Genomic DNA, 27,046 nt, shown 5'->3' with positions numbered 1-27,046 from the left:
ATGGGAGCTTTTAGAGCATGCATGTGGGACCAGGTCCTCTTCTGCCTCCCTTTATTTTCCCTTCCCTTCCCTCAGATTTTAAATTCTGTAAGGCATGTTGCTCTTAGTAGAAGGCATGGTTACCAAGTCTCTAGTCCCAACAGCCTTCTTCCCAAAGGGTTTCCTTTTTTTAAAAGGTTCTTGAACATCAGATGCCAGGATGTCAAGTAAATTTGCCATTCCACGTAGTCCTGAAATTCATCCAGAATTGTAGAGCCACTAAAAGCTGACATGTCTGGTTTAAATCAACGAGCATGTAGAACCTTCTGCACAAAACCATGCACAATATATACTAGAAATCCTATGTCCTATCCTGGCCTATATGTTTCATGAGTCTACAGATCACTGTATTGTACACAGAAGACGTGGACACAAATGACTCTTTCTCAGAATTCACCCCACCTTAAAAATGGCCTGAGCTACAAAAATTCATCAAATCATTCAGTAATCTCTATGCTGTGTTTAAATGACCACAATACAAAAATGCTCCATTCCAAATTTGTGTATGTTCTCCATAATGTTATCCGTAGTTAAGTTTTAAATGATGCTTTAAATGGCATTTTAAATGATTGCGTGAGACTTGCATGTTAAATCAATTTAAAATGACTTCAATATTCAAGTGATTTTATGCCACAGATTGTTAGAAAAAATATGTAATACAACCTTTCTGTTCCTGTGTTACTGCGCTAAATCAGAAAAAATATCAAATTCTGAAAAAATAACTATATTTGTGATATACATACAAAAATACTGTAAATATGTGTGTAAACATTAGAATCTTTACAACTGTGGTTTTCCAAACCCAAATAGATCTGCAACGTCAGATTTTTTAAATATTTATTTGGATGGTGCATCTGAACCTGGTTGGAGTTAAAATAATTAATTACAGTCAGGTTAGCACTTGAAGAAGATCAGTCTTTTTAAGTTGACAATGGAAAAAAGGAGCAGTGAGCTGGTTTGGGCGTAGGGTGAGAGCGCAGTGCGCGTCAGAAAAGCATTTCTAGCATTAAACCATACTTAACTAAAATGGATAATCAATCGTGGAAGTAAAGAAAAACAATCTTGGAAGTAAATTTAGGATGTATTACGCGAAAACCTGTCTTATAAAGCAAGACAGACGCAAACATTGAAAGGCTATTAATCTGCTGAGACAGACTGTAATGACGAGAATAGCACAGGTGCGGGCGGAGATTAGGGTAGCAGTGCCCTGTATTTTAATAATAGCCTAATTATTTCGTGAAGTGCATTTCTGGTAAGGTCGACAGTCCTTGTTTAAACGTGTGTCCATGCTGGCGTGCTTAAGCCGATTCCCCACTGGACCTCTGGTGTGATACGATGTTTGGTATTCCGTACTGCAGCCTCCCACGCCCCACAGCCGCCCACGCCAGGATCTGCGTCACGCAGTGGCGTGGGAGTGACAGCGAGCAATGTAGCAAGAGCGGAATATCCCAATTCTAGCAGTAGGGGGAGGAGGGGGAAACCAACGGCTCCCTAGCTCTTCGTACTAAACCTAAACACTCGAACTTGCTTGTACATTGTGAGGGCACACCAGCGACCGCGTCAGCAACAGAGTGTGTGTGCGCCTCCACGACTGAGCGACTCGATCTGCGCGCGGAGAACGCACTTTCCCCTCCCCGCAGGACGTCCTGACAAGCGTCCCAAAATTTACTGTGGCTTTCAGCAATAACTTGTGACTGGGCAAGTGCATCGCAATAATTCACAGAAGGAGAAGGTCAGCGAAAGGTATGTCGCTACTGTATCTACACATGCAACAAAGACATGGACCGTGCAGATTGCACTACTTTCTGTTGAGTTAGGTTCTCGCGTGTACTCCCTGCACTGACCGCGCTTTGTGTTATTGTAGTCCATGTGGCTGTGACTTTTCAGCGTGGAGCCTTGCCCATTCTGACAGGAAGGACGGGACGGATTCCGCCTGTGTGTGTGAATCCCTGTGAAATCCAAAACGCAGGAAAGGCGCCGGTGGGCGGGTGTAGCGGGGCAGATGTGTAGAGATGCCCTTCGATAATGCATCTTTCACTCTTCGGTTTAGTCATTTGCACATGTAAAAACGGTCTTTTATAGACGTGCAAGATATTATTCGTTTCTATCGCGGGATATTTATTTTAGGTGCAGGTAGATGGCATATGCTTTTTGTTAGGCAGCTAACCTAAAAAAAAAAAAAACTTTAGAACTGGATGTCATTTTTCTAATTGTTCTAGAAAAATTGTTCTAATACAATAATTAAACATTTTAGAGGTAGGAACAACTGGTTGCACATATCAGGCTATATTGCAATCGGTTGAACAGAAGGCTTACGCTTCCATGTGCGTTTTATGCATCGGTTACGGAATTACTGTAGTTTAGATGTGTGATTTGTAAATGGCTTAAATTAAATGTATGCGTTTTTGTGAGTACAGGTTTGAACTTCAGGATAATTGTTTTATTTTGCGAACTCTTCCTTTCCAGGAAATTGAGACTGCATGGTATCTGTGTTATTGAAATTAGGGGCTCTCTGAAATATGGATGTTTTGTTTTCTGTGCAATGGATTTCAAAGCCTTTGTTACTGCTATGATTGTCTTTGCATCCATATTTTCAACAGCGTTTGTCCTGCCTTTATGCATAACGCCTTTTCTTTACTTTTCAATGTTGCCTGAAGCTTGTTAGTCTTAACCCAAATTATTTTTTACATTTTCTCGTTGTGTATAACCAACACAAATTCTCAGTCTTATTCCACTGTATCACATTTCATCCACCATCTTGACATTGACTGACACTCTTTGTCCTAAAATCCTTCCCATAAATTAGGCTATTGGCCTACATTTGGGGAAATTATACCACTGTAACCGCCGCCCATGTGGTGGGTCATTTTTCTGACCTGTGTTGGGGGTGTGTAATGGAACAGGGACAGAACTGGTCTCATCTGTTGTTTGGTGAGGACATTTTAAAACTGTTGCGAGTGGGAAAGGCAGACACTGGTCAGGAGACTTATGAACAGGAAGTGAAGGGTCAGGAGTGGGACTGTCCAAAAATGTACAGTGAGAGGAGAGCGTGGGAGACTATGCCATATAAAGATAATGAATAAAAAAAGCACAATAGATATTCATCCTGTGGGATTTACTTGATGATGTATGAAAAGACTTCTGCTTAGATCCTAGAATCCTCTGTGACAGCAAATAATTTCTATAGCTTTTTTCATCCTCATCACTTTAGTTGTGTGCACAACACTACATGTACAAAATTGTCACTCATTGAAATGGAAAAAATTAGGTGCCATGTAGGTCTGTTCCTGTAGTGTGATTGAAGTGCACTTTTGCCGACTGCTTGAGGCAGCAGCCAAGTTCTCCAATGATATCGCACTTGTGCAGTGTCGAGGGCTAGACCAAGCCAAATTGAAATTTCAAAGCTGTGCTGAATAGCTCTGTATGGGCTCAGCCGGCTTCCGTAGAGCAGGCGCTTGACTTTGGTCACCTTTCCAAGGGCCACTTTAAGTCTCTCCGCCTGTTGGATGTATAGGGAGAGTTGAATGGTGAAGTCCATAGTTTGAGGTGGTGGAGTGGTTTTATTCCGGTCTGGCTCTTCACTCCTCATTAGCCTGTCTGTGAAGTGTTGTAATGATTTGTGCATCGAACCTGCGCCAACAGACTCAGCGAGGGCACTGCTGGGTAAAGGGGCTCAGGCAAGTCCAAAATGTTGGATTTTATTTGAATTTCATATGCTTCAGCAACAAATGGATGCATTATTCAAAATCGCAAACTCAGGGGAGACTGTGGCACTGTCCATAAGGTGGCTGAGACTCAAAGTTTATGCAAATTCCCTGCCATGGCACTTTCTGTACTTTTACTCCATCTCTGTCTCTAACCATCACATCTGTAACTGCATCTGTAACCTCTCTTTTCCTTCTGTCTCAATTAAGTGAAAAAAATACATAAGGACAGCAGAATATCCACATTTCTTTAAAAAAAAGCCAAAATATGGCTTACATGCAGGTGAAATCAATATGAGGGTGTTACCGAGAAGTTGCAAGATCGGTGTTTTCTGATTTTTTTGAAAAAATCAGCCATTACAACTGTCAGATCTTGAGCGTTTACAGAGCATGCTGTGGTTGCTCTTCATAGCGAAACTTGCCCACAGGAAAAAAGAGGTGTCCTGAGAGCAAGCGTTTTTGTATCTCTGTCAGTGTGGCAGGATTCAGTCAGTCCTGTGAAGTCTGTGTCACATTAACTTTGTGAACCTTGTGAACCTTTATTTATACAGGGAAATCATCAGCACAATAAAGGGTGACATCCATCTCTGGTTTATCTGCCAGGACCTTTATAGGCTTGTAAAGACCTGCCCGTATCTCATTGTGTCCAGTCAGCATAGTCATGATAAGCTGCGTCTTTCCTAGTTGGTACTGTTGGAATGGAGATCAAGATCAGTGCAGGGGAACCTTTTTGCCTGTCAGAAAGGCAGTTCATTCTATGCTCCTTCGTCCTCTTCTCACCACCAAGATCCTTCCAAGATCGTACAGCTTCCACTAAGTCAGGCAGGAAGCAGTGTTCCAGAGCTTTGGCTTGGCATCTCAGGCTGAAGACTGGTCTGGAGCCGATCCAGATGAGTCCCGATCCAGATAAGTCGCACTGGCGTATCGGAACAGAGGGGGGACGTCAGCATCATGGTTGGAAGACAAAGTGATTAAAGCTATTGTTAGCGAGCGTGTGACGGTGCCTTTCGGATCCCTCTCCAACCTGGCAGTGGATTTTGTGCCTGTTGCCTTCGAATGCGTCGCTTAGGTGCAAAAACGAGGTGTGAGAAATTTGCACTGTTTTGTATCGGGTAAAAACTATCCGTTTGCCATCCCTAGAGACAAGTGATATAGCCTCATCTCGGTCTTGAACAGCAGCTTCGCAATATGCAAATGCCATGCAAAGAATTATGTTACTCCTAGTTGATATTCTGTCTCTAGTCTCTTAACTAGTCTCTAATTGAAGCAATTGGCTCAGTGATGGCAAATTAGCTGTTTAAAGATTCTGTTTAAAGATATGATTAGTAATACTCCCAAAATGAAGGAATACACATCTTCTCCATGTGTCTGGGGAACAGTGATACTACGAGATCAATCACACATAACCATTGAGAAACGCCAGTAGCGCAGCAATAATTGTGTACTTTTTTGTTTCAATTATTGAATTAGCCTAATCACTCCCACTTCAGTTACATATTATTTCCCGGCACAATTACTGAGATATATTTTTGTTCACAATTGTGACACTTTTTGGATAAACAGTGAATGCGGTCAGTAAGTACGGCGGTTCTTATTCGATAACCCTCTTGGAGGAATGCAATAAAAGCAAAATTGACGCAGACTCTCAGGAGTGGGGCTCCTTTGCTGGAGAACGCTTGTGCAAATTGCCTGAGAAGATGCCTTGCAACCTGCCCTGTCAAATTAGTCCCAGCTTTCACACCCTGAATGCAGACAGAGGTGCATTTCATTGCTGTGGGTGTCTGTGCCTTTGTTCGTGTAATAGTCTGAAAATGTCGTGTTCTTTTTCAGCGTATCTTTACTTTATTTATTTTTTTATTTGATGCCAAGCAGGTGTGTTGTTTCATGACACGTTTTTAACCAGTACGAGATCCCTTGGGTGCTAATTGGTCTCAGCGTGTGTAAAAATGTGTGTCGTTTCCTTTTCATATTGCTAATGTAAAAGGCACTGCCAAAATACAGAGCTGTGTGTTGTGCTCTGTGATTTAAAAATACATTAAATTGTGGTGTGGTTAAAAAAAATTGATAATTTTGGAGTGCATCCAGTTTTTTTTTTCAGTCATTGATTTGTTTTGAGGACAGCCACCCAGAGGATAAAATTTGCGTATTTTAAGAAAACTGCTTCGATGCCACCCTGGGGAATTTTTTAAGGACAAATTTTGGTGGTCTTAAACACCAGGGCATGCCAGTGTGTTTGTTTGCAAGTATGTAGGTCATTTATGAAGGTCACATACTGTACGCTGTATTTCCATTTTACATTTTCTCAGCGTTTTGCCGACAAAGAGGGTGTAGATTCCTGTGTCAGAGAGAGACATTGACTCTGCTGGGCTACAGATTGTGAATACAGCCTCCAGCACCTGTCTGTCTGGATAAGACTTGACTCAGAGACACACATGCATATACAAATACTCTCTCTCTCTCTCTCTCTCTCCCTCTCTGTATCTTCCCCCCTCTCTCTCTTGCTCCCTCTTCTCCCGCACTCCCCCTCCCTCTCTCTCCCGCCCACAAGTGTACACAGACACACTCACATACACACGCATGCACACGCACACACACACACGCACACACACAGGCTCCAGGTTGGGTGCTAACATGCCGATGATTACACCGTGTGAGCGGAGGAGAAGCTCACTGACGTAGTTCCCCTGCGTGTGTTAGCCAGGCCTAGCTGGTCTCTGCCACCCCCCCCCCCACCCCCAACCCCCACCCCCCATGTGCCAACAGCTGCCCATCTCAGACAGATCACAGGTCATATTAACTTAGTCACCAGCGATGTATTCCTCCAGTAAACCAGAAGGCATTTATTCACCATAATGAGCTACCCTCAGGTCAGCTAATGCCAATGGCCGTGTCCCCTGTGATGCCTTTTTTGTCGCATTTACATGTACTCGGACACACTGTAAAGTTCTGTAGCATGCAGCATGACAAGGTTGCTTGTGACGTCTTGGGTCGGGGGTTGACACGTCACACTCTGGGTTGCGTTGCAAGGGAAAAGGGTTATCACCTTGTTTCTGATGTTAGTGCTGTAAACTGTGGCTATATTACCAGAAGCAATGAGCCACATTAGGAAGGCCGCACAGCCGGGCCTTTGCCATGGTGTTGACTGGGGGCCCTGCATTGTGATGGGTGGGCTGACCAGCAGTGATCACATGCTGCTTTCAGTGTACAGCCAGGGGGCATGGCTGATATGGGCCAGAGGGGATCAGGGAAATGAGAAGGAACACACCACCCCCGCCTCGAATCCTCCTCCTCCTCTTGTTTCACACTCACTCTGTGCTGGGACTGGTGTTGGGATCCCAGCTGGGGGAACAATTACTGCACTCTTTCTCAGAGAGAGAGAGAGAGCGACAGAGAGGGATAGAGGGAGAGAGAGAGATCTTCTGCGCTCCAAGCAGAGGTGGTGTGGTATTTGGCACCACCAGCAACCCATGGACAGGCCACACATTCACTCCCCGTTTTCTCTCTATTTTCTCCCTCTCACTTCTCTCTCTTTTCTGCTCTCATTCTGCCTCCTCCTACTCTTTCGTTTTCTGTCCCTCTAAGTGCCCCCACTTCTCTCCCCCCACTCTTTCCTGTTCCTCCTCTCCCAGTCCTTCTTCACTCCCATGTTGCTGGACAGCCATACCCGCACACACTCACGCTTTGCGGTTGTCTCTGCAGGTATGGCGGCGGTTTTACCCAGAACCCTCGGGGAGCTGCAGCTCTACCGCATCCTGCAGCGGGCCAACCTGCTGTGCTACTACGACGCCTTCATCCAGCAGGGCGGCGACGACGTGCAGCAGCTGTGCGAGGCGGGCGAGGACGAGTTCCTGGAGATCATGGCGCTGGTGGGCATGGCCAGCAAGCCGCTGCACGTGCGGCGGCTCCAGAAGGCGCTGCGCGACTGGGTCACCAACCCCGCCCTCTTCAACCAGCCGCTCACCTCCCTGCCCGTCTGCAGCATCCCCGTCTACAAGCTGCCCGAGGGCTCGCCCCGCGAGCCGCACGCCAAGGCGCCCAAGTGCCCGGCGGCCGCCTGCGTCGACCCCGCCAAGACCGAGACGGGCAGCGGCAACGCCCTCCCCGGAGGGTCGCCCCTGCCGAGCGGCGCCGAGGCCCGCTTCTGGGCGGGCCCCGGGGCCGACAGCGAGCAGAGCCTGTCCCCGGCGGAGCTGGGGTCCCCGGCCTCGCCCCGCGAGGGCCTGGAGGCACTGGACGCGGCCGCCGTGCAGTCGGTGGCGGAGTGCGTGGAGAGGATGGCCAAGGCGCTGCCCCGCGCCGACTCGGCCGACGCCAGGGAGCAGCTGAGGGGCAACAAGAAGCTGGCGAGGATGATCGGGCACATCTTCGACATGAGCGAGGAGGACCCCCGCCGGGAGGAGGAGGTGCGCAAATACAGTGCCATCTACGGTCGCTTCGACTCCAAGAGGAAGGACGGCAAGCACCTGACGCTGCATGAGGTGCGGACAGCTAACCCCCCCGTGCGCGCACGCAAGAAGCGTGACAACGGTGACGAAGCGTGACTAACTGTGAGATGCCGTGCGCTGAAAAGTTCCTTTAGTTCGGCTGTTTCTCGCACTTTGCTTTAATACTGAGGGGGGTCTACTGTAATAACTGGCAACCCATTTGACGTAGGTGGAGTGCAGTTAATTGGCTGCCGTGCTGACACATGCTCATTAGACGTGTTTTCCCCCACGCTTTTCTCTTCCACAGCTTACGGTGAACGAGGCGGCGGCACAGCTGTGCATGAGGGACATGGCGCTCTTGACCCGGAGAGATGAACTCTTTGGCCTGGCTCGCCAGATCTCCCGGGAGGTCACCTACAAGTACACCTACAGGACCAGCAGGTAAACGGCACCTGAGATTTTCGCACCCCGCACTGTGAGCTTCACCTCTACCTCTCTGTCCTTGGGTTGACATTTGTTGCTTGAGGCTACAAATATGATTCATGCTGATCAGCAGAAAAGGCTCTCTTCTTGTTAAAGTTTACCTACAAACAGGTCTTCCTTATTCTCTTTTAACGTGTTTGTAGTCACGGGTTAAACCGCTTTCCTTCCCTCCCTTCCTCCCTCCCTCTCCCTTTCCCTCTCACTCTACATACTTCCTTTCAATTTCAGATGTGTCCATTCCTGTCTGGCTTCAAAAACTTAAATTTTTATTGCCAAAGCAGGCATATGATGTATGGGTATGAGTGTTACTCACTTTCCCTCTCTTGAAATTAATAAAGAATACTTTTTCCCTTGAGCAAGCCTTTGTGGCCATCTTGAGTCATGTTGCTGTGCAAGTATTTTATTTCTGGAGCACCTGGGTTGATTAAATGGTTACGAAAGGAATGGATTCAGCAGCTCTCTCTCTCTCTCTTCTCAGATCTCGATGTGGAGACAGGGACGAGCCATCTCCAAAGAGGATAAAAACAGAGGTACGCACATCTCTAAAGTCTCTCTTGTGTCCCTGTGTGTACAGATGATGGCTCAGCTCCATTAGGTTGAAGTGGAGTTTCAATTAAGTGTTTTATTGGTGAGGCATGTGGATCTATTAATATTCTTTAACTCCTATGACCTGTGACTAATTTTGCTAAACCAAAATGTGAAATAATCTAGGTTTTGGAAGATGACATGCTTTGGGCCAGCTGATTTTTCCTCTCTTCTTGTATGCTTTCTGATAAAGAGCACTTTGCAAAGTGCTCAACAAATGCCTGACGCTTTATTAATGCTGATCTACACACACACGCAGGCACACATACGCAAGTACACAGACTTGCACAAATTACATTACATATCCAAAAAAAGAAAACAAAAGAATTCAGAAGGATTTGAGTTTGACAGGGGATGGGACCCTTGGCCTTCTTTGTTTGTATAGCTGCTTCTGATTGGTGTACAGTAGAGGTGGGGGCGTGTCCCTTTGGGCTTCCTGTAATGATATAAAGAAGCTGCAGTTGTCTATCAGAGAATAATATTCTGGACAGAGCTATGAGAAACACTTTCTCAAAGCCTTCTTTTTTTTTTTTTTTTTAAAGTCCACCAACAAAAAAAATGTGTTCTTTTGAGTGTGTGATGTGGAATATCATTATCAATAGTCACATTAATGGAATAGGCTATTGGTTCCCTGGTGGCAGTTTAAGTCTTTAAAAGATTTCTCATGTCATCCAAAGTTGAATGCCTGTTTTGCGGCGTTTAAATGCATGTATGTGTACTCATACAGGACACATTTATTGAATCACTGATATGGCGGTTGTACAGAGCTTCAGCTCACAGAGCTTATGGTTGTGTGCTGCATTCTTCCTGTGTTGAAACACTTGATATGCTTGCAATCTCTGAGGTCTTTCATTTTATGAAGGGCTGTCTTTAAATAACCACCCCCCTGCCCGACTCCCTGTAACCCCACCCTCTGCACGCACATGCTATTATCAGTCCGCCCACTCTCAGAGAAAGAAAAGCCCAAATGCAATCAGTTGCGCACCTACCCATAGTCCTGAGGTACATATGACATCATTAAGTGGGCGCACTTGGAATCACCCACGCCCATGCAATTTTGCAGTCGACACAAGTGGGATGAGCAAACGCGCACGCACAATCACACACGCAGATACTGTTTCATTCTCTCTCGGTCTCAAGCTCGCCTACACACAGGGACACACGCCCACATTCACATATCACACGCGCATGCACACATCTGCATACAGATTCACTCATACTCATGAACACACTTTCACACACACACACACACACACACACACGGCAGCGCCTGCAGGTTTTCGAGATGTAGTGGGTGGAGGAACAGCAGGGTGAAGTCAGCCCCCCCTGCTCAGACTCAATGGCTGAGTTGGGCAAACACTCACCAATTGATGACCAGCCAAACCAACTCCTAGAAAACAAACACCATATGGGTGAAAGGATACCGACCTTGTAATTCTACACCTCTTCAATAGAATACCTCTGATAAAAAAAAGATTAAAATCAGAAGTCAGATATTCACAACCGCACTCAGGTTATTCTGAAACACTAAAGTTTTTGCTAAAAGGAATAGAAGACACTGATTCATAGAGAGATAGAGAATGAGAGAGAGAGCGAGAGCGAGAACTTGTTTCATGTTTTTGACGGCGCTGTTCGGGCTGTGAATGTCAAACTGACACCAAGGGATTTAATGAACAATCAAACCGATGACATCAGCTTCGGCTGTGCAGTATCCCAGCCGTGATAATGAGAGAAAGAAAAACTGGACATCTTTCTGTGTGCTGCTCTGTCTGTTTTCGTTGTTGTCATCATCATCAAATCTCTTTAATTGTAACAGGCATCTTATGAATTTCACTTTCCCATGTCCTGTAGGAGGGGCTTTTTGACCTCCAGGAGGCACTGCAGGCCAATCACATGCGGCAGGAGACGCTGAGAGAGCAGCTGGCACACGCCAAATTGAAAGGGGAGGAGACACTGACCCAAAGCCTCCAGGTATTTTTGGCAGGGGATGGAGGGAGCAGGGGAACACTTTTAGATGGCCTGTCAGTCAGTCTTCTCATGTGTGAGTCACTCTGGGAAGCTCCTGAGATAGCCCAGCAGCACAGTTTGGCCCATCTTTCCCACAGTAAAAAAAAAAGAAAAGATTTTGTTGAATTTCAAGTCATGAATCACATAACTGGAATTGATTCCAACCATGATCGACGTCACCTTAGATGTAAAAGAAAAATGCAAAATGACTACTTCATGTCTTTATTATGCTGGGATCATTATGGGTACTGTTACATTTCATCTACAGTAACAAGTATCTAGCTCATTCACCCACGCTAATGTCAGTAAAAGATGCACACATTAATTAAATGCCAACTGGTTCAATTTACAGGCATTATCCCTACACTAAGAAGGCCCACTGGCCACCTGTTATACCTGATAATTTATACATTAGTGTGTATTAATTTTTCTCATGTTGCTGTGCTCCAAACTGTAAAACATACTGTACACTCTGTGGACAAAAGTGTTCAATCTTCACAAACACACTGAAGTACTCCTAGAAAAAAGAAAGTGGGCAGAACTACTATTTACTTGCATTTATCCTAATCCATATTATCATTATTATCCTAATACTTATTATTATGTGTATGTATATATGCATTTGTAATGATGTAGACGTTTTTGAGTTACTTTGACATAATCATACAAGAAGTAATTATATCTGAAGGTAGTGTGTTCACAGTAAACTAGATGTAACTAGCTGACAACCAATATTCTTTGACAAACCATTAGGAAACAATAAAATCAGTTATTGAGAGTTGTACATATCACTGCAACATATCACTGCTGTGGATACTTATTCAAACAATGGTGTATGGATTTTCTTTCACACAAGATTTAAACGTGGTATTGTGGTCTCTAATTAGGGAAACTGGGCATTTAGCCCAATAAGATAAGGGCGTGCTTTCGAAAAGAGAAATGTGACTTAGTTGACACAGATTTGTCACTTTGATAAATGTCAATCATTTACGTGTGTAAGATTTTGGGAGTTATGCGTATGATACTGAGATTGGTCCTCAGTGCACGAGTTTCACATCTGATGCGTGAGATTTGAGGTCTTTGGGTCCCGGGAGTACTGCGGGACCCACTTTTTTTCCAAAAATCAGCAACCGATTTTGTCCCAAGTAACCAAAGTAAGGTGGAGCTAACCATATAATCAGCCATTTTAATTAAGTGCTGAGAAACAACAGAAACCAGCTGGCCCTGTGGAAGAACCGTGGAGCGTGATAGCCAGACCTTCATCACACCTCATTCACACATCGATTCTGAGTGATGCCCCGCCCCTTTCTGCACGTCCGTCTGTGACAGGCAACGGCATGCTAAGGCCGGCCTTACTCTGGCCCACCTCTCACGTTCTGACGCACGTTTCCTGACCGCGCCTGGCCCTGTCTCCGGCTGCGTCTCTGACTCCGCCCGTTTTCCTGCGGCAGGTCCAGCTGGAGAGGCTGCTGTCCAGGCAGATGGAGATCTTGCACGACGCGGCGGCGCAGGAGAGGCTGCAGCTTCTGGACTGGAGGATCCCCGCCGCCGCCTTCAGACGCGGCGCGGCCGAGCAGCACCGGACCAACGGCGTCTCCGCGGACAAGACCGGCGACCACCAAGGTACGGTCCGACCTCTCGAAATGGACGCCACCGTCCCTCTAATCGAATAGCAGCCCTGAAAGCTGCTCGCAGGTTTGATAGTGAAAATGACATGTTTGTTGGCATTGCTGCTAAACAAACAGTTTTGATAGCTGAAATGAGCAGCCTGAACAGTCACCCTGGAGCTGTTTTGGCTAATGCAGATTGTGGCAGACATGCGATGTGTGAGAGCAGGTTTGGTAGCGTGAGAGAGGTGTTGTAATAGAGAGGAAGCCGTGTGACTGGTACAGGTGTGTACGGGTATGCACTAGAGAGGGTGTGGCAGTGTGTCTGGTACGCGTTGGTAGTAAATAGGGTGTGGCTGTGTCTCCCATGCTTTGTTCAGTTTATGTCCCACTGATCTTGTGTAAACTCCGCTGCTCCTGACCCCTGCAGCACCAATTACCTACCGCAGCCGTTGATAAGAGCCAAGTATTGTGTTTCATTGACCCTCGTGATTGAACAGTTTAGGTTAGGGGTAACCAACCCTGTTCCTGAAGATCTACCATTCTGTAGCTTTTCACTCTAAGCCTAACCAAGCGCACTTTGTTCAACAGCCACAGTATCTTTGTTGAGTTGCTAATTTGTAGAGTCAGGTGTGCCAAATTAGAATTGAAATGAAAACCTACAGAGCAGGGTTGGTTATGACTGCTTTAGGTAAATTCTCCCACAATTCGACCCACTCAACACCTCTGGCACTAGTGTATTTTTCCATGGAAAAGGGGAGTAGGGTTAGTTTACTTATCCCCTTGGACCCAACACACCTTTCTCTCACCCTGTTTCTTTACCTTGAATTTCATCATTAAAGGCCTTTGCCATGCTGTTGTATAAATTTATCTTCACTATTTTTCTTTTTAAAAAAGTGATAATTTCATCATTTTATTTGACAATTTGACAATAACTAAAGCTTGTGAGTAGTGCATAAATGCATGTGACATGTGAATACATTCTATAGGTATTGTTTTCACATTTAAACATATGACAATGACTAAATTGATCTCAATGGGTGTCAAAATGAACACAGTTAATATGCAGTATTCTCCTATCACCCCCTACCCCCACCCCCCACCCGCTCCAGCAGATAGTCCACTGAACCTACGGGTGCCCGGGCAAAGGCATGGAATGCTTGATGGGGACACGCCCTTGGGGAAGCAGCTGGCCAATGAGCTTAAGAGGCGCCACTCAACTGGCGAAGGTAAGCCCTGTCCACTGTCTGCAGTAGTCTGTGACTGGCTGGTCAGTGAAGCTTATTATTCACACTGTCTGACCAGCTCTAGAGTGTTGTGAGCATGAATCCTGCAGTAAGATTTATTTCACTGGTCTTTAGACATGCACATTGGAGGTGGCACTTATTTGATTATAACATGTAACTCTAACTCTAGGGGTTCTTGCTTTGGCTGAAAGCATCCTGCCAAGTAACTCAATTGTACATTTTATTGTGATCACCACTGCATGTCATGGTGCTTCCTCATGATCTTTTGACCTGTATACTGTGAGCCTGTGACCAAGCTTCCTGCCCAACTTCCTGAGAAACCCGGACTCACGGTCCATTTCTGTTTCTGATTGCAGAAACGCGGAAAACTGAAAACAGAAATGGAACGGACCACTCACAGAGCGCGCTCAACCTCTCGGACAGAAAGACCATCAAAGCCGAGCCGGAAGATTCCAGATAACAGCCCAGCCTCCAGCCCTCAGCCTCCTCCTCGTTTCTTACAAACACATTTTTTTCATTAGTGAATACTAAGCAAGCACAGCTACAGTAGAGCCTTAATAACCACTGTTGCCTCAGAAAAATGGTGTTCTTTTCCTTTTTTCTCAGTTTTGCCAAAACACTTGGAAACTTTTGCCACCACCGGAGGAAACGTGTGCTCTCTTTCTCTCTCTCTGTTTTTGTCTGTTTGACAGGAAAGGGCCCAGCAGTCCTTTTGTACATATGTTATTTCTTTGAAAAGAAAAGGCTGTGTATGTTCTTTTTGTAAGCATCGTTTGTAAAAAGAGAAAAAATCCGGTAAAAATACATTCCCTTGTGAAACAAGGGAGTCAGACATCACTGCACATGTGTGTTTTGTGCGTAATACAGTCCCGTTCAATGCACCGTGTTCTGAAGTTTTGGAAAGAACGGGCAGCAGTACCAGAGACAGCCATGAGATGCGATGGGTGGCTGACATTCTTCTGAACTGCGGATCAAGCGTGACCCACTCTTCAACAGCAGCTCATCCTGGGTCATTTTATCACAGGTCGTTCCAAGCGTGGAACCAGGACATTCGTTCCTTCTGCAGGAAGAAAGTGTTCTTTTAAAAAATCTGATGTTAAAATTAGAAGTATAATGAGGAGCAAATAATCCTGTAAATAATAATAATAATAATAATAATAATAATAATAATATCTTGATCTGAAAAGGCAGTTTTGTTACTTGATTACTCCACTTTGTGTGTTAAAGCATTGATTTAGATATTATTTATGTTAGAAGAGCAATACGGAATAGCAGTCATTGAGAAACTCTGTGAGTATCTAGTTGTCCCACCACCTGGGTGGTATGTTGTGAAATATGTATGTGTTGCATATCTGTAGTCATGGTCTTAGTTCATACTGATGTTTAAGGTAACCTGTAGCCAACGTGCACCCGTGGATGATTCGAAATGCAGTTTCACATGCTAGAATCTGTCTAATATATTCAGTGTTTGTTTCCCATGTTTCCAAGTCACTATAAGAACTGCCGAAATAGTTAACGGAGTGACAATCATTCAGTAGCATCGTCTATTTTAATTATTGTCGTAGATTTATTTTTTCCCCACTTAAGAGCTGAGAGCACAGTTCATATTCGTATTTCACTAAGACATTCCTTGGCTTTGCGGTTTAAACTCACCTGTTCACTGTTACCTAAATTCAGATGCCTGTTAATGACAAAGAGCTCACTTTACTCAGTAACACTGATTGACTCTGTCATTCTAAGCTATGTGCAATAGCATTTCTGGAGTACATGTAAAATAGTTTAAGGTGTCATTTATTTTTTATTTATATACAAATAAGAAACATCTCTGTTTGAATATGCAAATCTTTGTTTTTTGAATCGCTAACATAAATAAGGATTTGATTTTTTAACAGCCTGGTAAATTGAGAATAGCCTAGTAAGCCTATTTCTCAGTGTCAAAGGGTTACTGGAACAACTGACTTATAACATCTTGGTGTATCATTTTTTTAAAGGCAAAAATCAAAGTTCATCTAAACCCCTCCTCCACCCCCACCCCCACTCCCACTAACAGATTTGGCCTTTATTGATATTGAGCTTCTTTTCCTGTGATCCTGTTAAGGACAACATTTTCAGACATTTAAAGTACAAACTGCCCCCTATGATTTGCAGAATGTTGTTGGGCTGTTAAATATTTTTTTCAAAAGATATAGTTTGCTTGAAAGGGGAAATGTGAAACTGCGTTTGTGCTGCAACAAACACCCCCCCGGATACTCTGATATCATAAATAGGCAGGCCTCAGTCGTATTTTTAAAAGGTTTTAAACGGTTTTTCTCTGGACGTGAAACTGTGTCCTATGTTGGTTACTATTCCACCACTTGTGTGCTGTGGCTTATTTTAGAGTCGTGCATTCCTATTAATCCCCGAGCATTCCCAGGCATTCCCGTTCATCACCACGTGTTGTCAGTAAACTTGTCTGTTACAGTTACAAGTGAAATAAATTTTAAAAAAGAAATCTGTTAGGGTATGCACCTGTTGTTTTGTAAACACTAATTTATTTAATTTGTTATACAGCACATAAACATTAAACTTTATTTTTTGAGATCTGATGGTGGAGAAGTTTTTATGTATGCTCTTTTCTGCATCACTGCAAATACTTGAATCTGCCATGAAATCAAAATGAAAATTAATATCTGTATTTAGTGAACTCATAGTTTTTAACTAAGACCTTTAGCCTTAGTGACACAAATAAGTATCTATAGGTTAGTCAAAAAAAAAAAACTCCTGCTGTTGGCATGTATTTGTAAGCTCATAAAATTATGCTTGACCAGCCAACACAACTTCTGAGAAGTCTGCTGGGAAGATTTAGGAAAATTTCGTTCTTCTTGCGGGTTGAGGAGAACCCGTACATCACATTTCTCCTAAGCATTTTAATTGAAGGAAAGAAACCAGACAAACTAACACCTCATAGTTTCTAATAGTGACCAGAACCCAAACATGTTCTCAGATTGTTCTGGCATTAGAAATGTGTTTATTTAATAATAAACAGCTCGTCGATATTCAGCGCTTTGAAATGTGAATTTGTCGAGTGTGCCATGTGATTTCCCCCCGAGCAGTCATGAAAAAGCCCACCCATCACATTAGCATAGCTGGAATTTCTGCTGCTGGTAGGACGGAACACGGGCCTGATTACAACCGTGCATAACGCCACGTGCGTCAACTGCGGAAGTACTGAAGAGTCGGGTGTACTGTAAGTGCATATGTGTATTAAGTTTGGGGGTATTCCTTAAACGGGATGTGACTCCTATCTTAGATAGGATGTCAGGGCGTTCTCTCCATCTCTATATCCTCACAGTCAGTAACGTAGAGGGAAGAAAGCCTCAGTCAGGGGGTGTTTTTCAAAAACTAATCAAATCCATACACGTATTTTTCTACCAGCGTCGACAATCAAATTGTATTTGTTGGTCCACTATAGTGGCTGAAATGTGCAGACAGCACGGACGTACAAAGCTCCTGCTGCAAACCTGTTTCTTGCCAATAGTTGTCACTCTTCATTACACCTGGCTTTTGAACCCGAATGAAGCCTACACGCTTATATGACCAATGCAAAGCAGCTCAGAATTTATAAGTCCCATGACCATCCTGGGGACTCGCCAGCCCTTTCTTGTACTGATCACATATAGACGAGGCATATTTACTACTATTATGCTATTTTTGTACTTCGACGTGCGCTGATCTAAATCTGCACGCTGTGAATTTACATGACGGTAGCATTCTAAGCGTAACCTATGCCTACTTTTCGGAAAGCGAAGGGTAGCCTATCAATATGACATTGGAAAATGAATATGGTAATAATGGACTTCTGTCAATTAATACAAATTTAAAACGCCGATAGCTTATATCCAAAACCCAGAGCAGTGAAATAAACAACTGGAGACAAAAATACGACGTTTTTTTTAAAGCCTTAGTCATTTGCTGCTATTTTGTGCTGGAAAATCCACGTTCAGAAAGAAAAGTCCTCCCCAGTATTTTGTTACAATCTCCTGGGTTTGCCAATTAGCACAATTCTTCAGCCAGTAGGTCTAATTGGTGAAATCAGTTGAGTTAATTTGTGGAAGAAAAAAAAACATGGCAGGACTTTTACTTTCTGACCCATGGACTTTCCACCTTTGATTTTCTGAACGCCCTTCAGGGTCTGCTGACCTAATGAACTCGTCATTGAACATCGGAGGTGGTAGACGGTTTCAGGTCTCACACAGTTCATCCTCGCGCATTTCGTGATTCGCGAGCTGTCAAATCTGAGGTTTCAGCTCTTCAAGAGGAAACGATTGCAAGGCCAAAAAATAGGGTTCTGTATGTAAACCTGTGGTCTTTGCAGTTCATTAACATGTGCATCATATTTACACATTTTGAAACTAGGTAATGACTCACTCTTACGTAGATGGGTCTGCTTTGTGCGCTCTCACAAACGCACTTAAACCGGCTTTGTCTCAAAAACAGTGCTGATAAGCACCCCACTGAACGCCCACGGCGGAAGGAGCACTAGTCCTACATTACTGCCTCCTCCGGGATGTCGCAGATAGGTCGTCGTGGCGAGAGACCAACTGTGGGCCGCTTCAGATGCGGTGGGAGGGAGCGCGCCGCTGAGCCGAGTGGGACTGAACTGGCGGACGAGTCGTCATCTTCGGTTAACAGTGCGTGAAACTGATGGCGCTCTGGAGCCCGTGTAGGCGTTCGTAAATTGTCTTCTCGCCGTTTTCAGAGGGATAAAGGTTTTTTCTAATCCACAATTCGTAAACCTGTGTTGAGCAGTGTCAACTCTCACTTGTTTAAAAGCTGTCAGAGCTTCTTTAATTACCGTATTTGGAGCCCCCGCTAACATTTCTCCCCCGTTCAAGTTTCCGCAATTTTCATTTTAATTTCTGAGTAAGAAGCATCCGTGGAAGGAAGTGTCACCACATCAGCATATTAAATGTTCTTTTCTTTAACCAATGAGTGTTCTGCAATTTGTGGAGGGACGTTGTTTGGATATGGTTGTAGCATATTCATAACAACAACAACAACAACAACAATACATGTAGAAACAATACGTTCATTTTTTGTTGAATATCATGGGTGGCGAGGTGGGGCGTAGACCATGCTTCTATTTGGAGCCTTTTTGGAGTCAGTATTCCTCAAATAATTTGTAGTGTCTTCCTGGACTTGTGTAAATATGTCTTATAAGTTTCATGTGTGCATTTTTGGCAAGGTGTGTTTAAGACAATATGTAAAAATTAATGTTTGTAAGCCACGGAGTGCATTTTGTTCTCGTTAGATGAGCTAGTAACTAAATATACCGACTTTTGCGAACTCCCCGTGATGTTAAAACAATACACCGTTTGGCCACAAGACGGCAGCACGAGACAAAAGTTATTGTACGAGTAACAAGTCTACGCTTTATTGTCATGTGTAAAATCCCCTATAAACCTCTTATCCATCTTTCGTATTTAATATTCATGTAGGCATTGTCACTCATATCTCTTAGATGTAACCTGTGATGTCCCCATGTGTTGTATTTTGGTGCTAACATCCGCATTTCTTAGTGTCTGATTTATACTATATTTGCAGTGCCCCGTGTGAATTTAGCTTTTAACGTGCTAGTTTACCAACTGACCACTTACTGTATCAATATTTATATATGTATTTCTTTAATTATTTTTACTATGGAGAAAATAACAAAGGTGTGAGATTCTTTTTCTTCGCTAAGTTGCTTTTTTCCAAAAAAAGAAAAAGGGAAAAAAGGGGTAAATAATGTAACAATTTACCATCTAACTAGCCTAATAGAGGCCAAATGCTTAATTCACATGATGTCTAAGCATGTGTAAACTTTAATTTGAAGGCACATTTCATGATTGTTTATCTTGAGCTTCTGATCCAGACCAATTTTTGCTGTTTTTTTTTTGTTTATTTGTTTGTTTAGTTTTGTTATCATTATTCTTAATGCAAAGACCAACAGCATTCAACACACCGCAGAGAGGTAGCGCTCAACTAACACATCTGTATTAAGTCTCACACATCTCTCACATTGCACGCTGCAGTTATTTGACCTAATTCATGTGACCATATGCCACATCATTGTATTGTCACCGTGGAGGCAGTGGTTGCTGTAGTTCATTGACTACCCCCTTCTCAGCACTGAACAAAAACTAACCCTTTTTTTCTTCAAACTGGAGTCTCTCTCTCTCTCTCCCTCCCTCTCTCTCTCTCTCTCTCTGTCAGCAATACACAGAGAACAGCACAATAATAGTCAAGGAGCAAACCACAAAGGTTGAGAGAGAGATAATGCAGCTGCAGTCACTCCTGTGTGATGGAGATGGAGCACAGGCTGGGCAGAGTTTTGCAGACAAGAAGAAGCTCCTTGGTGAAATGCTAGAGGAGCGGGGTCCTTGATCCGGGTGCGATTTACACAGCAAAACCTAATGGATGCACCCACTACCTTTTTTTTCAGCCTAGGGGGCAAACCCAGGGAAGCAACATTTATTCACAGTTTTAAACTACCTAGTGGGAGAGAAGTGACGGACCAGGAGCAGAGCAGAGGTCTGTGAGGAGAGTGCAATGACTCTGCATCAGGGATTACCCAGGCTGTCTGAAGCAGACCGTACGGCCCTGGAAACCCCTCTGTCCCAAGACGAGCTAACCATGGCAGCTAACCAGCAAAACTGTGGGAAATCGCCGGGGTTTGACAGCCTCACGGCTGAGTTCTATAAGGCTTTTTGGAGCATTATTGGTGATGACTTTTGGGAGATCGTTCAGGACAGCTGGAAAATGGGGGAGCTCCCTTTCAGCTGTAAAAGGGCAGTAGTGTCTTTACTGCCAAGAAAGGGAGACCTCTCAAGGTTGAAGAACTGGCTTCCGGTTGCACTTTTATGCATGGATTATAAGATCCTGGCAAAAGCACTGGCCAATAGGCTTAAGAATGTGATAAGCGTACTGATTCACGCGGACCAAACATATTGCATTAAAAGCAGGTCAATCTTCGATAACCTGTTTTTGGTGCGTGATTTACTTTGCACAGCTAAAATGCAGGACATGGACATTGGGTTGTTTTCTCTGGACCAGGAGAAAGCATTCGACCAAGTGGATCACCAGTTCCTATTCAAGACATTGGAGGCTTTCGGGTTTGGCCCGGTTTCCATATGTTTACAGAGTGTTCCAGGCTAAACACTGTGTACAAGGTTCTGGAGTATTGGACTACACAGTTAGGGTTTAATTCTTCCAAGGCGGTCTTTATGTATGGAGTAAGGTACTCCAGGAAATACCGACAACAATGCGCACTGATTCATTTTATTTATGGTCAGGCAAAATTGGCCATTTATAAGAGCCACAAAGGGATGATGCAACAGCAAGTGACTCAGGACTGTGTTAACATCCTTAGAGTACTGATTATTGCTCGGCTGAAACTGGAGTTTGCCTTTTACAAAATGAATGACAATCTGGTGGAATTTAAAGACAAATGGGCTATAAATGGAGTGCTCTGCAAAGTGTGGGAAGGAGAATTAGTAACTATGTGTTAAGCAAGGATTGTTACTTTTTCTACATTCTTTGGTTTGTTTATTTGGGTCATTGTTTTTTTTGTTTTTTTTTTATTTCCCTTGCTTTTTTAATGTTCTGGTTATGTTGTAGGTGGTATGGGGGTTGGTGTTGTTTGGGGGTAGCTCAATTGGGTGGGATATAAGGTTATCAGTATGGGTTGTTTCTTTATTTTTATTTCTAATGCCCTTTGTTTAAAGTTATGTTAAATAAAGGGTTTTTTAAAAGACAAAGTCTCTCTCTCTCTCTCTTATTTTCTTTTAATTTTTTTTTTTGCTGATGGAGTTTGGATGTTTTTTTATATAAGGAAAATGGGAGTGTATATGTTTCTCTTCTCTCTCTCTCTCTCTCTCTCTCTCTCTCTCTCTCTCTCTCTTTTCTCTAGCTATTTCTCTCTTTTCTGCCTGTGGTTAGTTTGTTAATTGTTTTTCTCTTTATGTTGCTTGTATATTATTTTTATTTTGAAGTACAGTAATTTCTGTGGTTGAACAATGTCCCAATAAAAGGGTTTTTAAATCTCAGGATCTCTGTAAGTGTATATGTTTCTCTTCTCTTCTCTCTCTCTCTCTCTCTCTCTCTCTCTCTCTGAGCCACACTGGGTTCCAAGTAAGCATTTAGAATTTCAATGAAAAAAAGCAAGCGAGCTGGATCCTTCTGGAGTAGTAGGTGACTCATCAGTACAGTAAAATGCTCCTGATTTCTGAGGTGGGGCTGGGAGGATATTTTGAAATGATAATCACACACATACACACACACATACACACAGGCAGCGCCGCGGACACCTCCCACCTCAGCCACTGGGGAGAGTGTTACGGGGAGCAGACTGTTTGTTTTAGGGCCTTGAGAGAATGTCACTCTGATTTGTATCACACTTGACCATTCATCCATAACTGGGAGTGCCCTACTGGTTCAGCCCACTTCCTTTGCACCTTTGGCTCTTCCTGTAGGAAGCGTGCTCTGTGAGAGAGAGTGGGAGGGAGCCAAAGTGCTGAGCCGTTAGGCATTGCTCCTCTTGGCGTGGCTTCTTCTCTTAAGGAGATGCCCGCAATCAGGAGATTTAGTCCAGCCCACCTCCAGTAATTCAGTCACACAATTAGATGTGTCACTACTTTATACAATTAGCTCCCTGACAGCAATTCAGAACTGAAATGATATTGAAAAATGAGCTGGTGATACCAGCAGGCATATGATAATCATTATTGTTGATATTACAATTTTACGGAATTATTGTTGCAGAACTGCAACAGTGAAATTATTATTTTTTTTGATTGGTACAGGTTGTGGGGTGTGTTTTCCAGACATGCCTCCTTTGAAGACAAGGTCAATGTCAATTGCTACATAATGTGACCTTGTGGTAACCTTCAACCCATGCATTTATTTCCTGCTGAGAGAGGTGTCTTTTAAGATGGCATTGCTTTGATGAGCATGATACGGATATTATTATTACTGGGTCATCACCTTCTCAGTCACTGAAGCCAATCAAATGCTTGTGGAATATTCTGGAACAGCTTTTTCCAGTTTCGCCAACTAAGGTGGTCAGTTTTGTCATAGAACAGTGGCGTCATATTCATTCTGCAGAATTCTAGATGCTGAAAGTGTCACGTAACGGGTAGGGGGGACCCAAACGCAGAGGGAAAAAAAACACAAACTCAAAAAGGGAAAATTAACAAAGACTTTACTTACACGACAGGCAAACAAGCAGGGAACAGAAAAGGCCACGATGGGCAAAAACACAAACTCAAAAAATATCTAATAAAACAGAAAACAACAGGAACTCAAAAACACAGGCAGGGCAGAACACAGGCAGGCAGAGTACAAGGGCAGATACATTTCAAACAGATCAAACACAAGTAGGGAACAAACACAAGGAACCAGCACCCGAGTCAAGGGAACAAAGAACTTAAATAGACAGGGGGTAACAAGACACAGGTGAACTCAAAAAACAATCAACCCAGAAAAGGAGGGGATAACAAGACACAGGTGGGAACAATGATAGAATAACGAGACAACAATAATACAATTAACAGGGGGGAGCAGGACACAAAACAGAAGTGCTGCCATCTGGCGGCCCAACAAGGGAAACACAGACAGGAAAACACAGAACCATGACAGAAAGACTGTTGGCCGCAGTGTAAACTGGGCTTATTCAACACCCAATTAAGTAACATATTGTAACATATGTAACATATTAACTCCAGCCAAACAGATTTCATCTGAATATCTCCCCATATGCTGTGGGGTTTGTCCTATGAAAGAATCATCAATTTGATCCACTGTATGTTTCCTTTCTCACACCTGTTATTTTCCTAGATCGGTGGTCTGTATCTTTGAAAGGCTGACTGACTATTGGGCCGCTTGATTAATTGACAATTCCTATGTTGCTACCACAACACATAGCCCTGTAGATAGCAGTCGAGACACAAAGTTGCTGTTGGCCAACCAGGATGTCTACAGACAAGTAAGCTGTCCACTAAGGTGTCTTCCAGTGTCACCCACCAGTACAGCGTTCTCCCTCATTTACTGTGATAGTAAATGAAACTGCCAACAATCTAAACTGAAAAGTTTTCACGCAGCAAGTAGGTATAAATATATCTTAGCTGTTGCCTTGTTGGCTCCACTGAGAACCATAAACCGCAACAGGAGCTGTGATCACCTAGACCTGCATATAGGCAAATTTATTTCCTTATACACGATAAGGATGTTTAATTATTTATCCTTTAACAAGGTAGCTCAAATTGGGTCTGAGAACGGCGCTATATAAATAAAACTTATTATCATTATTATTATTATTATTATTATTATTATATCTGAGAACTCAATTCTCTTTTGCAGTGAGGATGTGAGGATTCAAATTGGGTTGTCAAAGTGGGTAGGAAGACAAGGGATCATGTAGCCAATCAGATGATTGAGTCAGATGACATGAGTTTATTAGGCGGCCAGATGTATTAATCCATTTTCTGTGGGAATTTGGCCAGGACAATATTGTGCAGTGAACAATTTGTTTATTTGCGTAGACAATAAACAAAAACCTGCACCGAACCCCTTACTTCATTCAGCAAGTAGAACCTGGCAACTACACCCATTTCTGTCGACCTTGTCATTCTATTTTTCACACTGACTCCCCTGAGTTCAATTGTGATACCTCTAGTAAAAACATAGCTAGTAGGTTTCATTTCATTTACCAGTCATATATGGTTTAGTCAAGGCCACCTCTGTATGAGGTAAGCACGCATCCTTGGCCTCCAGGCATAACATTTTGGAAAAAACAAATACCTCCCATTTACATGCTCTGAAACATACTGTTAAACCACCAGCGTTCAGAAAAGGAATACCAGGAGAATATCCTAGTTATCTGAGAACAGATAGACCCTCACCAGTCTGGCTTCCGATCTGGGCACTCAACAGAGACTGCGCTCCTAGCTGTGCCTCGAGCCTCTCCTCTGTCCTGATCCTTCTTGACCTGTCTGCACCTTTCGACACAGTCAACCATAAAATACTCCTCTCCACCTTGGCTGGGATGGGCATCGCCGGGACTGCCCTGTCTTGGTTTGCTTCCTATCTTGCAGATAGGTCCTACCAGGTCACCTGGAAGGGGTCTGCCTCTGCTTCTCATCCCCTTGTTACGGGAGTGCCGCAGGGATCTGTACTGGGTCCTCTGCTGTTCTCCTTATACACCAGATCTCTTGGTTCAGTTATTAATTCACATGGCTTCTCCTACCCATTGTGATGCATTGCACAAAGCTCTTTCCTTCCTCCCGCCATCGGCACACACGGCCCCAATCGATAAGAGATTTCCTGCCTGGCTGCCCATCTCCCACCTGATGGGAGTCTGATCCACCTCTCTGAAGCTCATCGACCTCACACACAAATCGAAGCTGCGCTCTTCTTCCTCATGCATGATCCTCCTTACTTGTGAGTCCTAAGCAATGCCTACACTGCTGCCAACAGGACAGCCCCCATCTACTTGCAGGACATGACTCGATTCTATGTGTCTGCTCGATCACTCCGCTCTGCGTCAGCAGGGCGCCTTGTAACCCCTCCCACCCGCCCAAAGGGATCACAGAGCTTCTCCACCCTAGCTCCCCAGTGGTGGAACGAACTCCCCATCCCCCTCCGAACCTCCCCCTCACTACCCATCTTCCGCCATGGCCTGAAGACTCATCTCTTCAGACTATACCTAGACTAACCACCACCACGCTGTATATTTCACTCTAAATCTCTCCCCCCCCCCCCCTTTTCATGACACTTGTTACATGTTGCCCCATCCCAGCACTTTTTGGTAATTTGTATTTGTCCTAATACTGTAGCTTATTCTTCTGCCTAGTTGGCTTTGCAGAGGTTAGGTCTGAATAGTGTTCACCGTGTGAACTAAACTGTGTTCTTGGCTAGAAATAGCTGTACAAAATAAGTATTGTACCTTACTGAACCTGTGTTTAGCAGTTGTCTATGACCATGAAATGCACTTTTTGTACGTCGCTTTGGATAAAAGCGTCTGCCAAATAAATGTAATGTAATGTAATGTAAAGATGATCTCCTTTTCCAACCTAGATGTGCCGTTTGCTCACTTTACTGAAGAGGTGTGTATGTGTGTACATTGTTATTTATTTATATAAAGTAGACTCATTCAATACTGTTGACGTCACATCCATTCATACAAGTGGATATTTACATGCCAATACCATTAACTCTCCTAGGAATAAAACCTACAGCATTCAGACTACAATTCCAGTTCCTTAACTCAAATGCTGCCGTATTCATTTTAAGGGTCTCTGTATGTCTGCCTTGGTAAACCTTCTAGTTCTTAAACTTGCGTATGTGAAAAACCTTCACCCCTACCAACCACCGGCCTCAGCCATCTATTGCGATTGGCTCCTGTAAATAATAATTAACAGCAAATATACAATGTATTACTCTTAAATAAAGCAGTTTTACAGTTTAGGATTTGTTCTATTCTTGTAAAAAATAATTAAGCTGAGTGTCATTAAAAAGTATTTTAAAACCAGAGACAAGAAAATGACGTTAAGATGACGTGAATGGTCTGTCTTTGAACCTCTTTCATCGAACTTAATCGTTTAAGCATTTTCGTTTTCACCGAGGATATTATTTTGCATACTAACGACTTCACGCCCGCCTCTGTACAGAAAAAGTGAATCCACGTGGTAGCCTGTGTTGCCCGAAGTCCATGTCCTTCATGATTCTATTGCCATTGATGTGGAGGAGTGCGTTTTTCGCCACCGCCTGTGAGCGACGGGATTTGCTAAAAATAAATGATGTAGAAGTAAACTATGAATTGCACAACACTCAGCCAATCGGAACACTGATATGCGTGACACCAAACGGCCTTTACACCAATAGGATTTGTGAGGGGTGTGAACCAAATGATATTGTCCACTGAGCAGCGACTT

At 43.7% G+C, this 27,046-nt stretch overlaps 1 protein-coding gene across 2 annotated transcripts; it reads left to right on the top strand.

The window, feature by feature from the left end:
- The first annotated feature begins 1,031 nt into the window (after positions 1–1,031).
- Positions 1,032–16,681, top strand: nab1b (NGFI-A binding protein 1b (EGR1 binding protein 1)). 2 transcript variants are annotated; one of them, XM_064326619.1, is made up of 8 exons: positions 1,032–1,782; positions 7,443–8,221; positions 8,475–8,608; positions 9,129–9,180; positions 11,087–11,206; positions 12,694–12,865; positions 13,962–14,078; positions 14,453–16,681. In XM_064326619.1, the coding sequence occupies exons 2-8, from the start codon at positions 7,445–7,447 to the stop codon at positions 14,554–14,556; spliced, it is 1,476 nt and encodes a 491-aa protein (XP_064182689.1). In that variant the 5' UTR covers positions 1,032–1,782; positions 7,443–7,444; the 3' UTR covers positions 14,557–16,681. The 2 variants fall into 2 exon arrangements, with proteins under 2 accessions (XP_064182689.1, XP_064182690.1); XM_064326620.1 differs by having other exon boundaries at positions 1,214–1,782; positions 13,965–14,078.
- Positions 16,682–27,046: the final 10,365 nt, after the last annotated feature.

Source organism: Anguilla rostrata, chromosome 3 (assembly GCF_018555375.3).
Source record: "Anguilla rostrata isolate EN2019 chromosome 3, ASM1855537v3, whole genome shotgun sequence".
NCBI lineage: Eukaryota > Metazoa > Chordata > Actinopteri > Anguilliformes > Anguillidae > Anguilla > Anguilla rostrata.
Note: the sequence above shows the minus strand (reverse complement) of the source record. Positions and strands in the feature narration are given on the sequence as shown.